This window comes from Metopolophium dirhodum, chromosome 9, assembly GCF_019925205.1.
Source record: "Metopolophium dirhodum isolate CAU chromosome 9, ASM1992520v1, whole genome shotgun sequence".
In the NCBI taxonomy this organism is placed as follows: Eukaryota; Metazoa; Arthropoda; class Insecta; order Hemiptera; family Aphididae; genus Metopolophium; species Metopolophium dirhodum.
In genome coordinates, this window is record NC_083568.1 from 24944026 (window position 1) to 24963456 (window position 19431).

The window sequence follows — 19431 nt, forward strand, 5'->3', positions numbered from 1 at the left end:
GTACATATAGGTACTATATATTCGTACCCATTAATATCACTGTCATTTTTGTTTAAACTATGGCAATGATTAAAAATACTGTAAGATAAAATGTGTATGTATTTACGAATAATTATCGCGCAAATAGTGTTTATGTTTAGTGCGTATAGTGTCAGTGTGTAGGAAGATAATATCATAATTTATAATAATGTAGCATTTATTATTAATAATGTGACACTGTAGCATGCATCGGACGCGATTTATCAAAGAAAAAATCGCAAGAACAATCGCCTACACGATAGGATGTCAAAATACATCTCAAAAGAGTTTACAAAAAATAAAATAACATCCAGCGGACGAGTAGTCTTTATAATATTAATATGTATAGGTATTATATAATATAATTCTGTGTGTGTGTGTGTGTGTGTGTGTGTGTGTGTGTGTGTGTGTGTGTGTGTGTGTCTGCATCGTGTATTATAATACGGGCAAACAAGACAGAAACGGCCATAGGACAAAATGTAATAATAAAAACGAGACTATATAATATTACCTACCTATATATTATATTACATTAGGATATAATTTACACGTATATAATATTATTATATTGGATAAAAACGCTATATATTTACGAGGGGAACAGATGTTGCAGTTAACGATTAACTTCATTAGCGCGGCGTGTGTGCGTGTGTTTAACGTACACAAAACTAGTTTAATAATGATATATTATTTATCCATTAATAAAATATATTGTATAAGAGCGGCCGCCGAGAGTCGTCGCGCATTATGTATAATATAATACCAGGTATATTATACCAGATACCTACGTATACATATTATATCGTAGAGCCCAGTACCTATATCTACCTATATTATCATTTTCTTACCGATTTCAAATCAATTTAAATATTACTTGGTTATACAGTGCGCGCGTGTTGGTAGTGTCATGATATCATATACAGGGTGATACGCAGTTCTAATATTTTTTTACCAGACTGCGGATCCTGACTGCGGATACCAGACTGCTGACTCTGGTCAAACGTTCCGAGAGATGAATCTGTGTTTGCGAACAATATCGGTTATTTAGACATTAACTATTTAGCACACATTGCGATTACATAATTTTGTGGAACAAATGTGATTTTTTTTGTTGTTATTCTTAAGCTCTTATATTATAGTAAATTTTTATAATGCTCGGACTTTCATATTAATACTACGCATATAGCGTGTTACCTACACATTCATTGCTGATAACTAAAAGTAAATAGTACCTATATTTGTCCAATATTAATTATTATCATTGACATACCTATTTGTTGTGTAGACATTTTTATTAAGATGTAAGTTATCATTTAAAAGGGTAAAAGGCTGATGGTATATCAATATATTATTTAATATTATTTTCTAAATGTATCTTAATTTTTTAACTCTGTATCAGTTATTTTTTCAAGTGCCTGCAGACTCAACAGCTCATTACTAGTCATCAGGCTTACACTTTCGACGTAGGTATTGTCCTTTCGGTTCATTTTCGCATAATCGTTTTGTTGGCATTTTGGTAGTTGAGTTGCCTATATTGGTTTCGATACTTTATTGTGCGGTTGCCGCGGCCATTGAGGTGCAAACCTTTTGTGTTTTAATTGTATACGAGGTGATTCTTTTATCATGAAATACTTATTATTTCAAAAAGTATTAATGTTTTTGAAAATATTTTTTTTCATAGTTTCAAGTTGTTAATAAAAAACAACGTTTTTATTAAAAAATCATATTTTTGAATAGTTTTTTGCCTTTTAATTTTCTAAGTTTTTACTTTTTCGAATGACGACATATAGAATTTTAATTTCATATTCTAAAGCAGAATATTTTTCTAAGTATTTTGATACATAATAATCGAATTTAGAACTATTTATATATTTTCTTTTATATAGATCAATTTATTGCAACCACGTTTTTTGATTGAAAAAAAAAATACTATTTTTTAAACGAGTATCAGCTATACTCTATACTATTAATCTCATGGCTTTTAACTGAACCAATAAATTAATTTACTGTTATTATTCTGGGCTCCAATTTTAATTTATCTAAACGTTTTAAGCCAAGTCGAGTTAGTTTTTTTCACAGATCGTCACAGGTCGTGTCCAGTTTCCGTCTTAGCGTTTATTTATTGTTTAAGTGACAGGAAAAAATAAATCAGATTTTCTTTTGGTCTATCATAACTTGCATAATATGCGTAAATATTATATCAAATTTACGAAATACTGGCCAATGGCCAACTGTGTAGGTATATCCGTAAAATCCCACTAACTAGTATCATGATATTTTCGGTACCTAATTATTAAATAACAATATATAACTTATAGGTATACTTAATAAAAAAAAACACTATGGCACTATATTATACCTATACAATATAACATGTATTTGTAACATTCTTTTTCTCTCGCAACTGATCTCAAATTGGTATTAATCTCTGCACTGATGAAAAATATCATTCTGAGGGACAGAAGTTTTATCATTTTTTTTAAGATAAGATCGACGTAGTTGAACGTATAATATTATTGTCTTTACGCAATGTATTAAATTTCACATTTTCAGCTGATTTTTTAATCACGACATTGTTGATGGGAGGGCGGGCGGCATCTCGGGCCCCACCCTTAAATACGCCCCTGGCTATCGCATTATTTTGTACGTATATAGTTATTGTATAAAATATAATAATAAAGATAGAGCAACTTAACAATAATAATATATGTATAATCGATGCTATTCTATAACGACGAAATATTCTATTAGGACTCGCTGTAATGACGTTGCTGGGACAATACAAAAATAGGTGGTAATAATATAATCTCTTTCATTTCAATCATATACCTGTATTATGATTCACTTGTACTGAAGTAATTTTCAGGGTTTTTAAATCTTCGTACGGGGTCAGTGTTGGCGGCCCAATACGCTATTATACCACACGCTATAATATACAGTGCATAGTGAACGTGATGTTTGACCGTTGCGGCTCTTTTGAGTATAGTACGAGCCGCAGCAAAGACTATATAATATATGTATATAAATAGCATCACGTGCAATAAAGTTATTATGTCCGTATAGGTCGTAAATTAAGGCCATAGTCGGATAACGAGTGTAGGTATATGTTACGGTTTGGTTTATTAATATATTATTCTTACTTGGTCATGAGCGGATTAGTCAGCTTCTAGTCAAACAATTTATCTGTCCGTAGGGTTAAGAAATAGAAGTGAACCATATAAAAAAAAGAACAGATTTAATGCGTAATAATATTATAGGTACACATCTCGTGGGCTGGACTTTAAACGCGAAGGCATGAATTGAACGATATTCAAACCTTCTCCAAAAAATGAATCCCAGTCCATCGGTTTCTAGATAACTTAATGAGCATACAAATTTTTATATTTTCTAATTAGAAATAAGAACGTTTTATTAAAAACAATGTACCTATATCAACCATGAGTATTGGTATTATAATAATATATGTAAAAATGCGGTGCTACCGGCCACCGTTCGTATAATAAGTGATGACAATAATAATAGTATAATATAACCATTCATTACACACATTTATCATATCATGTTATACGTTTTGTATACATACCTACCTAAAACATATTATTGTGCGCGCCACGCGGAGGTCGTCTCCAGTATGCATGTTGAAAGAGAATAGCGTCCGCACATGTCTATTGAACAATAATAATTATTATTATAATATTAATTATCAATAACAACATAATATAATATTATAACATTAAACATTCCTGTAATTGAATAATATAATATAATATGTCATCATCATGTGCAGAGTAACGCGACTGCAGCGAGCTTTCTAAATACGCCTCGTACAAAGGAATGCGTGCGATATAATAATAAAATAATATAATAATGATATGTGAGTAATATCGTATACATATTTTATACGAGTATACAATATAATGTTACTATAATATTGTAATATCGTACGCGTTTCATATCGATGGACGCGCGTGACTTACGACTGTGAAAGACTTAAGTGATGCTCGTTCGTGTATACCTATTTATACGCGTCATTAGATAAAAAAAAAATGTAATAATATTATATGATTGTTGTATTATTATACCCACCGCGGCGAGTACAGCTAAAAAACGTCTTGTGATGCTAATATTTTTAGTGTGATATTATTGTGTGCCGTCTCCGTTTGTATTTATTCATCTAACCGCGACAGTCGTATTTAATACGAGTAGGTATAGAAATCTACCACGTCTACGCAAAATCGCGAGATCGTGATTATTGTGCGGCGTTTGGGTTATTGTCCTCGTGTGTAAAAATTTAAACGCCTGTTGCCAAATTTCAAGAGGAGAATATTACTATCGAGAGATAATGTCATATCTCATGTTTTTCGTAAAATAATATATGTTAATATTGTCGAACGTATAGCTGATGTCTGCTGATATTTACGTTTCCTCATACTACCTACCTAACTATTATAATATTATTATTGTGCTATTATACGCTATCATAGTATAATAACTTGTTCGTCGGACCGTATGATTATATTACGAAGAGGATATTCCTAAAAGAAGATTCTTCTCTTAAAATGTATGGCTAGCTGGCGTGTGCAGACTTCTAGTTGTTTAAATGACATCACAATTATTAAGATTTTTACGTAGTGGAATATTTCGCTATATTTCCGGTTGGATGGACTGAAGAGACGTCAGTATAACATTCGTGATACCCGAACGATTATTTTGTATAATATCCGCCATGCTGCAACTGTTGAGTGCAACGATGGTTTCGTTTTTGAGACATACGCACTTGTATAGTTGCAGTCGTCTTTGTCTTTTTCCACCGATTCCACTGAAACTACCTTAGGTAATCTGAAAATATTTGCTTGCATACCGTAGTTGTAGACTTATGATGTTAATAATTTATAATTGGTAAGTCCCTAACCATGAGATTTGTAGGTGTAGAAGTGTACCTGGTACCTAGGCAGTTAAATATAGGAGATGAGGTTATTCGGCATAAAACCCACAATAACAGTGTATTCGATCTCAAATTTGACCCATTTCATAGTAATATACAATTTGTACGAAAAATAAAGTATAATTAGTTATTTATTTGTTATTTTCAGCTATCCAAAGACAGTGGAAATTGATTGGGATAAAACAAAAATATGTCTTGTAATGCGTGTGTATAATATATATATGTATAATATATTATGCAATATTATAATATGTACAAATATATTATTATAGTTTATGATTTATATAGTATAGTAGTAGTTAATCGATATAATAATATAATCAAATATGAATACGAACAAAGTGCAAAAAATCTAAAAAAATTTTTTTGTGTTTTTTGTTTTTTTGGTATTGGGTTAACGAAAAATTAAGTACGAACAAAATATAATATATATAACAAACAAACAAAATATAACAAGCGCGTAATAATAATATATATTAATATACATTACATATATTTCATATGTATATTGTATATAATATGTATAATGTATATAATAATAGTGTACGAACAATTTTTTAGTATAATATAATATAAGTATAAATTACGGGGTATTTACAAAATTAGATACACATGTACATTGTACAATATTATTATATTATAATGTAATCTAAAAATATATTATACAAGTTTTATGTGCATTTCGCGGCGGCCGCCGGTCGGGGCCAACGCGTTTGAACAAAAAAATTAAATTAAATTTTTTTAATAAGGATAATAATATATAAAAATGTATAATATCAATTGATCTAGTTCCTTACGACTAATTTGGGTTTACCGAACATTAATATAATAATAATATGGTCATACACAACTTACTGGCGTATAATAAATATAATAACTTGTAACTACACACATAATAATAATAATAATAATAATAATAATAATAATGGATATTATTATGATTATTGTACTTAAACAATCTTATAAAATGGACGAACACTATAATACCTACTCCTATAATAATATTAACGCGAAAAACGATACATATTATATTATACCGATCTCCCATGACTATTATTATTATGTAATTCTACGGACACTAATATCATTATTATTACCATTATTATTCTATAAATTACGTCTATTTAGATTGTTAATTTATATTTCATTATTTATTATTTATGGATAATGATAATAATATAGTATAGTCGTATATAAAATATAATATATAGTGAGAAAGACTAGGACGCACGCGACAATTAAATGTTTTGTCCGGCAGTTTCGGACCACCATCATCACCACCTCATCATCCCTCATCATTATAATATACCTTTTAGAGGCCGAAATGCTATTTTAAATTGTTTGATCATCGTCACCGACCGATCGGAAAATAATTACTTAACAGTATACATTTCACATTTGGACGTGGAAAACATTACATTTTCACACGTCGATATCGTATGCTTACTACGATATGTAAAAGAAAATTAGAAATGAGATCTCGATTTCATTGTTTACCGCGCTACGGCTGATGGTCGCAGGTGATAGGAGGTGGCATAGGAAGACTCGGCGGATAACTACTTATATACGTTTTCGGGATGCGCCGCGTTCTTATATTATTAAGGTTGATTTACATTTTTTCAGAAAAGTAAGGAAACTTACGAGGAACGTTATTATTTTTTTTTTTAACGATATAATATTATAATAATTACAAGATTATTACGGGCTAGACATGTCGTATATCGTGTGTTGCAGTATATTAAGCAGCTGCTACACAGATTTTGCCAACGACGACTCATAATAGATAATAATATTAGGTATTATAATATATTTAATACTTTAATGTATTATAATACACTCGCAATAACCGACGAGCCGCTCATTCGTCGTACTTGACCGGCTGCTGCTGTTGCTGCTGCTGCTGCTGCTGCAACAGGTGATCGGTGGGCGAACCGCACGCGGCTGCCACCGCCATGGCTGGTTGAGGTTTCTTCTTGAGTATTCCCATGTTCTGGGCCGTCTCCAAGAATATCTTGTGCTCGCTGAGCGCGGCCAGCGTCTCCCGGTCCTTCTTCTGCTCCTCGTAGTCGCGCTTCATCTTGGCCCGGCGGTTCTGGAACCACGTGATGACCTGCGCGTTCGTCAGGCCCAGGCTGGACGCGATCTCGTCCCTGTCGGCCGGTGACAGGTATTTCTGGTACAGGAATCGCTTCTCCAGCTCAAATATCTGGTGGTTGGTGAACGCGGTGCGCGACTTGCGCTTCTTCTTGGGCTGCGACCGCGAGTTGAAAAGATTCAGATGACTGGAACTGGTGTCTGTGAACAGAAAAGAAAACATTGTTTTAATAAAACGAGCCATAAAGTGATGGTGAGAGTTACTAGCGCACATCTCTCGACAAAAACGAAATTGGTGGAAAACCAAGAAATACGTTTAGGATAACCCGCAGACTATATTCGTGACATTTAAATGTTACTACGCACTATATATTAGTTGGAGAAGCATTTATCAGGACGTCACCATTGATTGTCCAAGGTGATAGTTTAATTATTATTCGACCGTTCGGATGGAGATATCTGAATGCCATTAATGGCGTGTGCACGCAATCATCAAACAAATTGCGGGCACTTGCCACTATTGGTGGTTTTTTAATAATATTGTCACGTGGACGACAGCTATAATATAGTATTTACTGTTAAAAACACGATATAGTGCAGATGGTGGCCTAGAAGTTACTAGCACGCCTATAACTTGAAACCGTTTATAGATCGTCGGAGATAATTCTGGACTATTACTCCGATCGGTCATCGTATGCAATAAACAAACTATAAAACCTACTCGGGGCACTAAACTATGTATAATGTTGTAGATTTTAACACCGCCTCCGATCTCCGTGAGAAATGCGATGAGCGGTTTTCCCTATATCTCATTGACACGCTCTCGGCTGGGGTTTTCGTCGAAATTCGGTTATAGCGCGGATGGACACGAGCTCCGGATTACCGATGATCCGCTGCCGCGACGAAACGAAATTCGATCGTTCGGTGATTATTGACCGCCGCAGTAACGTTACACGCACAGTAGCATTATATATTATAGTTAATATATATATATAATAGTTCGTTATTAATATAGTTGCAGTGCGATGTATCGGACGGTTGCGATTCGCCGATACGACACGGCGTTCCGTGTATTTATATACATAATTAGGTTAGGTACTTATAGATATAAATATATTATATGTGCCCATCGGAGTATATAACAGATATACATACACAATATATATATACCTATTATACCTATAATGTATATATTATTATTGTATTATGTATCTTTATATTATGACGTATCGTCGTCGTCGTCTTCGTCGCCGTTTACTTACAAACCGGGTGTGCACAATCGATTGACCCGCGGCCGGCCGTGCTTGATTCGGTCCGAAACGCGCGATTCCGGGCGCAAACGTTTTCGATACAATCGCGCCGCTGACACGCCTGATAATAATAATAATATAACGATAGCGGCGGACGTATTTAAAACGGCGGCACGAATACAAGTAAAAGATAATAATATGTATTATATTATACAAGACGACCGACCGTCGTATGCGGTGGTCTAATAATAACACGCGCGACGTTGTCGATGGCGAAACGTAAATCAAAAAAATATGGGACAGCGGCGGCGCGAGAACGTGGCGAAAAATATTTGAAAAAAATTGTGTGCCCACATCGTATATAATATTATTATATATATATATATAGGTACGGACATAATATACGGCATACATACGATAGGCCGCACGGAAAATAAGACTTATCGCCGTGGCCGTAAAAAAACGGAGAAGGGTTCGTTTTGTGAAACGCGCTCACGAGAAAACCCGTTAAAATGTCAACTCCGATAAAACAGCACCGCGACTAATCCGCCGTTCGGACGAATAAATCACATTTCGTCCTTGCGGCAGCGCATAATATGACACGCACGCCGTTTTAATGTTTTACTGCAGGCGGTCGCTATTATTAATTATTATTATTATTGTTATTATTGTATTGTAATAATATAATACGTCATACATACCGACGCACGACGTTATAATACTATGTCGTCGGTTTTCGCAAATGCTCGTACGGCACTCGATATAATAATACTAATAGTACATAATAATATACGGTGCACTGTATATCAATATATTGTAACACACCTCCTCCTACGCTTCCCCGAGATGGACCCTATTTACGTTTTGCGGCAGGAATCGTGTTAAATAGTTTATTATTATTGTATTGTACGTCATGCAACAACAGCAGAGACGTATAATAATAGGTCGATAACGGTTATTATAATATTACTGCGCATAGAGTTGTCCCCTGTATAATATATAGGGTGATATTAATTTTCTTTTTAGTCGTTTACCAAAAATAGCAAAAAGACGGCATGCCGCTGCCGGGTTTCGTGGATGACAAGTTATTATTATGCAATGATTTTTAAATATATTATATTATATTATAATATATTATTACACTTGTATAATTAAAATGATTTTTCTGAAACTTCCGTGAGAAACCTGGATTCGATTCAGCCCTTCCCTCCTCCCAAAACAAACACGAGTCTACAGGTCAGACCACTTAACCACGATTTTGACGTTTTTTGTACTAAGTTTTCAAGACGTGCGCGTGCCGTTAATAAAAATACGCAATAAAAAATTAAAAAAACGTTAAAAGTAGGAATAGGAAAAATAATAATAAAAAAAAAACGGCGACCGGCGCATGGCTGTTTTATTGCCCGGGAAGAAGCGACCTACCGACCGACCAAATTCCACAGCTAATTTGTAATCTGTGAATTTATACGAACGGACGTATAGTGGGAATTCATAATTTAACTAACGAGCAAACGACAAGCGAAACGTCTCTCTCTCTCTCTCTCTCTGATTTAATAGCCAAAGATTTTCGAATATAATATTATGTGAAGGCCGACGGCGCGGTGCGTAGTTTATGTTCGAGAAAAAAAAATGCACTTTCACGTGTGTACAACGTATAACGTATATTATGTATAATATTTGTAGGTAGTATAAATTATTGTAAAATGTGCATTTGATAAGCGAGTAAAAAAAAAAATACGTTTCCCCCCACACACACACCACTCGCACACCATTAATTGGACGTCTCTCACGTCTCTCGGCGGCGGCATTAGTAGTGGGTGGCAAAAGATTTGTATTTTATTTTTCCTTATTCCTTTGTGTCCGCGTTTTTACACGATTATTACTACTAAACAACACTATACAACACAACAACTACCCCGCGTAATGCCGACCAATGCCACGGTCCGGTAATCACTCTATGGAGGCGGCGGTCACTTCACACTTATTTTGATCCGTGGAATTTTTCGGTCCTCCTTGGCGACGTGTATAATGTTAAGCGCATCATTGTGTGATGTGTACCCTGAGAATATTTCTGTTTTCGGACGGTTTAACGATTTACTTTTTTTTTTTTTTTTGTACTTGTCATCAAGCAGATACCGATCGTATAACGCACGTTTATAATTATTATTATATTTATAAATGTATATGAATCGGACGCGGAAAGCGACTATCTATCTCTTACACGACGGCAATTAATGCGCTTTGGAAAATGGCAAACAACAGAGGCCCTTTCAAGTAGCCCGATGACTAATGACGGTTTCTCGCTCGACAGCGTAGGCAGCAGAAACGGTGCGGTCGAAAATTCCGGATTATTATCGTCGTCGTCGTCGTCGTACGTCGGCGATTTTTCTCTGCTCAACAGAGAGGTCCATTATTAATATTGTTATTATTATTAACATATAAGTATGTATGATTTTTTTTTTCGGTCGAATATACCGTAAATCTGTCGAGATATGATTATTTTTATAATATCATTGTTTCAACAATTAAACAACTAACCGCGAGTTTGACGTGTCACGTGTTAATATACTGCTCTAAAGATGCAGACGATATTATAACGCATTAAGCATATTATAGACATGTAGACATAACGAAGAGCACTATTCAACCCGTTGTAACTCTGTCTTGCAGTCCGCAATGTATGATATTATATATATATCACGAATAATGACTAGATAATCGATATGGATGTAATTATTAATTAAGCAGGTACTTACATAATATGCAATTATAAAAACTTGTCGAAAATTATGAGCGATAGCTCGGTACACGGTGTATAATAATAATATATTATATATTATAATATGTTATGCGTGCCATATTATTATATTATTATAGCAGAACGGACGTTTTGCGTTGATGTCGATACAAATAAAATATATTATCTCGCAACTGTCTGTGCCAACGACGATAGCTCGTAAGTATTGGAACAATCTAACAATATGGGTAATGATAATAATATTATAATAATATTGTGTACGCGCGGGGCCGGTCGTGGCGGCGACGGTTGCCGAGCCGAGCCGAGCCCGGCCGAGCAGCGCGTTACGGCGCTACGGTAAGTTACGCGGCGTGCCTCGGCGGTGGGTAATAGCCGCGGGGCGCGCCGTCTCATGTCGGCGGCCACATCAAAGGTCCCGCGCATGGCAGGTGTGACTAAACAGCAGAGGCGGCTCCTCTGATCGTATCGCTTCTTATTACCGCCGCCGCCGCCGACACCGGGGCCCCGACATTCCGGTGCGCGGGTTCTCAAAATTGTGTGTGCGCGCGCGCGTCAGGTACGTACACGACGAAATAAGCGATATTAGAGAGATGTATACATAATATATATGTATAGAGGCGAGCACAACAGTCGTATTGCAGTACTACCTATTATTATAATACTTCCACATACTTGGACAGCGTCAAGTCCGTTATAGTATATATTAAAATGAACCCACAGGTATATATAGGCTGCGTCTACGGGGCAACCGACGGACATTACTACATTATTTTCTCTACACCGCGTCCGTATGCGTATAATATTTTATACGTCTGTATGCCTAAATAATATCATACCAACTGTACCGGATATAAAACCGACGAGTCTTTGAACAATTTTCGTTGCCGGGAGAGGCAAACCTCCATATTATTTTATTATTATTAAGTATAATAATATTGTGCATACCGATAATCACTGCAGAATTCGAAGACGATAACGAGTGCGATATCTTTGTAATTTTGACTTATGATCTCTCGGCTGTGGCAGCTGTTTAAAATGTGCCTAGGTATATACCTAGTTATGTTTTAATCTCAAAGACGTACGGAGGTACCTATATACTGTTGACCGAGTGCTATAATTAGTGATTACTATGTGTAGTAATGCGAACGCATGGATTTAAAACCAAAAGAATAATAATAGTAAAACTGACGGGAGATCGTATTATATAATAATGTTTTAATATTTCAATATTTATAATAATTGGCCAATTTAGTTTAACGTTATAAATTGAAACATGTATTACATTGGTTGGGTGGAATGTTAATATTCTGTACGTCTTGTCAGATACAGAAAAGAAATTAACGAGTTATGACTTATAAGTTATAACTATTATTTGTATCGTAAATGTACCTACTCTCGAGGTATGGGGCAAATTTACTATCTACTTATGGTTGGGTTATAGTTTATTCGATTATTTTTTTAGTGAGCTTTTTGGTTTTTTAGGACATATTTTTAACACTTAAACCGGAATAAATTATCAAGTAGTGTTAATCAAAAATAGTTATCAAGTTCCAACACATCTATAGGTGGTTCTTCCCCCCGTGCACGTGAACAAAAAACTGTTATCATATTCATATAATATGATAAATATCTCTAATGCGTATTGTACCTATACTAAATTACATATAAAATACATTATATTCATTGTATTGAATACAAAATTTAAAAAAAAAAGTTCAAATGAGCCGATGAGTAGTCGACCCAACATTATTTTGTGAACAAATCATTTATGTCTCCACTGAACTTATGAAAGCATTAAGCTTGCTGTTTCGTTCCAAGTGAAACTATATCTCTCCCACCCACCGCGGTGCGGTTATATGATCTCGTTCAGTTTTTATTATACTGTTACGGCCGATGTCTGCTGGTGAATATTATACACGCACAGTGCGCACTGCGCATGCACACATAATATATATTATATATATATATTACGCATACGATATTAAATTATGCTACAGTAGAAGAGAGTGGCTGTGGTAGTGTCGGCCGTAGTGCGTGTACGTAAAATTGAACTTTTTTACGATCGTCCCGTCGGATTTGCCTATATTATATTATATATATTATTACTATTATGACGTTATTAACGAGGCCGGAAATTGTGCGGGACTCATGCACAGAGTAACCGTGACGACAAAAGCGATAAAAAATGAAAACAAAAAAAAAATCGGATCGGCCTCACGACCCGCGTGCGAAAAGCCCGCGAGACTGCCGCGGCAGACGTGTCCCTGTGTATACATAATATATGTTTAGGTATGTACACCAGAGACAAAAAACTTAATTATATTTTCGGGTTTACATTATATTTGTCAGTATACGTGTTATCATATATATATATATATATTTATAATGTATAATATCATGCATGTATACAAATCGGAGGCATATTATCCACGGTACCTAATACTATGTACCTATTGCCTATATATATACACACTACACTATGGCAAAGTCAACCCGATCGCGTTGATATTATACACGTATATCAATATTATCGCGTCGAATAATAATAATACAATACCAATGTTTTTACCTTATTATTATTAATTTTTTTTTTTCGGTTCGAAAACGTGATCTATAATGGACCTTCAGCCGGCGCGTGGCGTGACAGACAGGCAGCAAATGCGCTCGACCTGCAGCAATAGCCGTCGAATAATACGTTTATTAATATAATATATACGCAACACCGTAAAATTTTAGTTTACCGGTGCGAAATAGCACACTTTTGTCGTCATAGGTATACGCCGTATACAGATTACAAGTATGGGTACTGTGCTGCAGCACAACTACACAACAAAAGCGACAGAAATCGGCTAACCATATCACCATATTATTATCACGACGTGGAGAGGAGATTATCCGTTACATAATTTAATAATTATTATTGTTATTTGTTGTCGTTGTTTATTAAAGGCACGCGGAGACTGAACGTCGGTAGAGTCGATCGTTATAATTGAGAGACATTTACACATCATTATATTATTATAATATATGTTTACTTTTTTCAATAATTTTCGCATATATTATATAGCCGAGAAAACTATCAATTTCTTTATGATTTCGCAATAATGGAACCCGTGACCAACCATACATATAGATACTCACGTAATTGCGTAATACATATTATTATCTTATATAATATTATGATAGTAACATATTTTAATAATAACTATTATTAACGTTGGATAATGTGATGATGTATAATATAATAACTATAATAATATTATATATATAATGTGTGTCGCCGTCGTACGATTTATTTAATGGTTTAAGTTTACGTACCTACGCATGCGATATGTATTGTTTTGGTTTTCACGCTCGCAGTGTGTGTGTGTGTGTGTGTGTGTGTGTGTGTGTGTGTGTGTGTGTGTGTGTGTGCGTGTTCTACCCGTGTAAGGTACATCGCGTCTGTGGGACGAGCGGCTTAACAACAAAGGATCCCCGCTGAACCAATTAATGATTCAGCCGTATTAATTAGCTTCAGTCTTATAGTTGTCCAAAGAGAACTGTGCGAGATGTGTATACGAAAAAAATAATAATAAAAATAATACAGGCTCGTTGGCTCTCTAATGGTTTTGACTCTGATCGATCTCGTTTCGTCCTTTTGTTCGGAACGTCTCTGGTGTGCGTCCCGATGATCGTAAACGAGGCACCTACTAATCGAAAATTTTCATCATTATACCCATTACACACATACACACGCGCACATAAAGTATATACCCGCGATGTGGTATACATAATATTATATGCTACTTCTACGTCTTCTACTCTCCCCTCCTCCTCTTTCTCCTCCTCCCCCTCCTCCTTCTCCACCACCTCTTCCGCTAACTCCTATACTCGCCCAATGTCCTACTATATACACCCGTACATATTATAATACAGGTACGATTTACTTATGTTATTATCATGTAGGTACCCGTCCGTCTGTCCGCTGTCGTGACCGCCTTGCCGAGGTGGTGCTGCAATTAAATCGATGCAGTTTTATAGTGCACGATGGGGAGGAGGGGGGGACAGAGACGCGTGAGAATAGTCAGCCGAAGATATTAGTGACGGCTGTAGTTGTATAGCGGGGGAGTAGTATATCGCAACGAGAAACAATAATCGTTATATATCATCGTTGCACACTATATGCGGCGGCGGCAGACCAGAGTGAACATTAAATTATTATTATTGTTCGCGTTAGGAGAGGAGAGATAATATGTCATTTCTATTGTACCTATACGTGTGAGTGTGCAGAGCGAGTATAGACGAAGACCTACGGATCGGAGGTGTAATAACAGTGAGAATAGGTGGGGGGTGGAAACACTCGAGTTGGTGGAGGGGTGACGAGTATCGTGTTTTTAATAAGATATTGAATTAAACGTGACAAGGCGATATTAGCCGGCAGCAGTCGAGAGCGCGGTACAAAGCGCACCGCTAACTAGCACCTCCGGTTTCATAATCATCGTCGGGATTAGACTGTGACGAGGTTACCGATAATAAATGAAATGCGCGGATTTTTTTTTTTTTCAAACATTGTATTTTTCTCTTGTTTCGCTTCTTTCAATCCCCTCCTCACCCACGCCATGTTTAAAATTTTACCACATATTACACGTGAAACGACGAATCTGTGATGACACTCGTCATCTAATTAGATATTCTATATAGGTCATATGCCATCTTGTCATCTATACATAATATGTTATACCATATTAGAGGCCAAAATGGTGGACCTATATTGTAATTTTATTATCATCTGAAAGAACAGACATTCTAACCACTCATGATTCATGGTTTTATTTTTGGTTTACTTATTGGTGTATAACTCGTTTTAAAACTAAAATACAAAGGAGATAACGCGATAAAACGCGCGGGCAAAGTGTTTTACTGGAAAACGAACCAACCGTGTCTCTTGACTTAAAATAAAAATATGTTGTAACTTGTAATATATGAGGCGACTGTGGCGACGCATCCAAATTTTACTTAACATGATTATAATTTATTGATCCGTGGATATACACTTTAGTGTAATCCCATTAAGTTATGAAACGCCATATATATATAACTGTACATAATTTACAGAACTAAATATTATTTTAACATTTGTTTTTATTTCTGGGTTCTTAGATTGATCATCGAATCACTTGCACCAGAAACTCTACACGATTTTCTCAAGTTTCACACACACATCGATGACGTCTCTATAGCGCGTTGAATAATGAATTGCGATAAACCTATCCAAATATATTATATTATATGTAAAGTAAAGTAATATATAATATATTAATTATGATTCGCGACCTTGCCATATGCTCACACAAACGCACACGCGTACTTAAACTAATTAGTCGTTCGTTCCGCCACCTCAGCCGTAGTCCTCCTATTCGCGTATACATACACACACACACACACTACTATAGGCCAGATGTATTGTAATACTACGGATAAGGAAAAAAAAACAATGGCAACACCTATATCGCGTGGCACGCAATAAGCTATAACACTATTTTGCCTACTGGCAGGCAAGCCGCTGTCGGAACGTAATCCGAATCTTGTTACCGAGACCACGTCGCATTCAGATCATTATTCCAACACGTATACATTATTATTATAACACACGATACACATATTATTATATACATACCGGAGTCCCGGAGTCTTGCAGCAATAATAATAATAATAATTATATATACTGTACAGGTCGTCGTCTCTCACTCTCAGCAATGGGTCCGTTGCCGAGACGGTATAACTTTTTTTCGAATCATCACCGCGTATCACACATTTTCGTTTTCGTGCAGCAGTTAAAAATGTTTACGATTACCTATATAAATCTGCGGAGATGGCAATGGTGGCGAGCGGGTTTGTATACGGGGTGTAAAGACGATGCGAGACACCTTGTGTGTACGTATGTATGTATTTATATATTCGTATACGATGTGTCAATATATATGAATATATATATCACGACCACTATCGTTGAAGAGGGGGGATATTGTTATTTTTTCTAAACGGAATACTAATGATGTACGCGACGGTAAATCATCGGTTTGCGAAAGCTGCGATTCGTGCGCTCTTTTTTCCTCGACCGTGCAGGGTACCTATACATTATATTATTATGTTGTATAAATGACTTGAGTAGAGTATCTATGTTTCAAAACCCAATACCGGCGGTGCCGCGGGAGACAGGATGATAATACGCCACAGCGGTCGTAATCGGTGTGATATCGAGACGATGGTTGTACCATTATAAGCGTATATACCTATACCTACCCATTTGCAGTGAGCTCGTATTACAACCGTCGAATGTAGATGATTTTTTTTCGCACACGGCGTGCATAATAATATAATCGTGTTCCGCGATTCCTGTGTATGCTGCAGTATAATACGTCATTATAATATGATAATATTGTTATTATATACAGGGTGGGACAAGGGGCGTGGCCGAACGACGGTATTCGTATGTGCCGCGGTGACGTATAATATGATAATAATAATATATTATGTGAAATCCGTCCATCTGCCACATGCCCCCCTCCCCCGCTCAAGTCACTCGCAGCACATCACACTGTTGCGTACGATCAGAAAAATATAATAATCGAGTTTTATATACGCGGGAGTGAAGGCGAGGAAAGAATGATTATGTACGTCGAGATTTTGGCGGACGAATAATGACGCGTAAGGGGCAATTAGTGGTGGGAGGGGCGGGGGAGGGGGGGCTGTAGAGCAAAATGTTAGCAGGAGACTTTTATAGCAGCAACACAACCGATCACCGTTGGACCAGGGAAACAATCGTTAAGAGAATCTCGCCAAAAGGACGTGTAACGTATATATTATTATAACGACGTTTCCCCTCCTCCGCGCGTATAGTATAATATGTACGATTGGACATAACACCGCGGGTGGCCGTTTAATTTATAAAATTCGTAAAATACGCACTGCTGTAGCAAGCGGTATAGTATGTAAGGAATCTTCTCTCCTCCATACACGCCGTAAACGGTGAATTAGTTTGGGATTAAATTCGACACGGACAATTAATCGGACGAGAATCGTGTAATAACGCGATAATAATAATAAAAAAAATAATAATGCAGACGCTCACTACAACTGCAGCGGCAAGTGTGACGCGCGGTCGACGATTAAAAAAAGCGACTGCGATTCGTCATCGAATTAAATCGTACTATTATACACTGACATTTGTTTGCTGAGCAACAGTGTATATTGCGAGCCTGCGAATTTTGTTATTTATACTACTTGTATACATTATATATTTATATATAGGCACCTACTATATAGTTTTGATTCGTTTAATTTATCGCAGATGATAATAAATAATACTATTATATTATATAATCGTTCAAAATGTGATGAAAAAAAGGATTTTAAAACCAGGAGATGCTAAAAACTTCACAGTCCGGACCGTGGGCGTTTGAGAGTGTGTGCGTGTGTGGGTGGTTGGGGAGATATATATCGTAGAACGGATCGGAGGGGAAGAAAAGCGGTTTCTTTTCACCGATGTCATTACGTTATTACATATCATACAATATAATAATAATAATATAATATGTGTCGTTTACGGGGCCCATTTAAAGGATTACGACATGTAAAACTAACCGGGGTCCCCGGGTATTTAGGCACCGTCACCCAGGTCTCGCGTCCGTCTCTGCCTTTCATGCCGCCGACGGTCAATGATAAATCACCATTAAGCCCGGGCAGGCGGGAGACGCGTTTTTTCTTTTTCTTCCTAATACCTTCGGCCGGGCGGGCGGGTATTTCGTTTCTTCCAGGGACAAAACGTTATGAGAAAAATAATATAAGACACTGTATATGATTATATATTTATTACGTGTAAAAATGATGTCATATTTCCTCGGTGCCGCCGTCGCCGGTTGTAAATAATAAAATAACCATCGTAGTATATACATAGGTAGATGGTGTAACTTTATATATATATATTATATTATATATCTACACACACACACACACACACATATGATATTATATAGTTATAGAAGTATATAATATAGGAACGACGGCTTTAATTTTCCCGGTGCCGCGAAAGAGGTGTCGTAGTCGGGAGGGAGAGGGCGGGCGGGTGAGCTGCCGCGGCGGCGGTGGAGGCCACACACAAACACCCGAACCGTATAATCAAGCAGCTGCCGCGGCGGCTCCTACCCAGCCTTAATATACGCTCGGGCCCGAAGCGATATCTATAATAATAATAAAATGTATTTAACTAAATATCCCCGGAGTGTAATTTTATTACTATTTATTATTATTATTATTATTATTATTATTATTTCACTAGACTGTTATAGACGCGCGAGCACGGCATTTAATTTCCGAGAACGGGT

The 19431-nt window shown here is 36.3% G+C and overlaps 1 protein-coding gene across 1 annotated transcript in view; it reads right to left on the reverse strand.

The window, feature by feature from the left end:
- Positions 1 to 5238: 5238 nt before the first annotated feature.
- Positions 5239 to 19431, reverse strand: part of LOC132951818 (homeobox protein Hox-D9b-like) — a 66271-nt gene continuing 52078 nt past the window's right edge. The window contains exon 2 of the mRNA XM_061023808.1: positions 5239 to 7258. Coding sequence (XP_060879791.1) covers positions 6822 to 7258 — 437 coding nt within the window. The 3' untranslated portion in view covers positions 5239 to 6821. The remainder of the gene's footprint in view (positions 7259 to 19431) is intronic.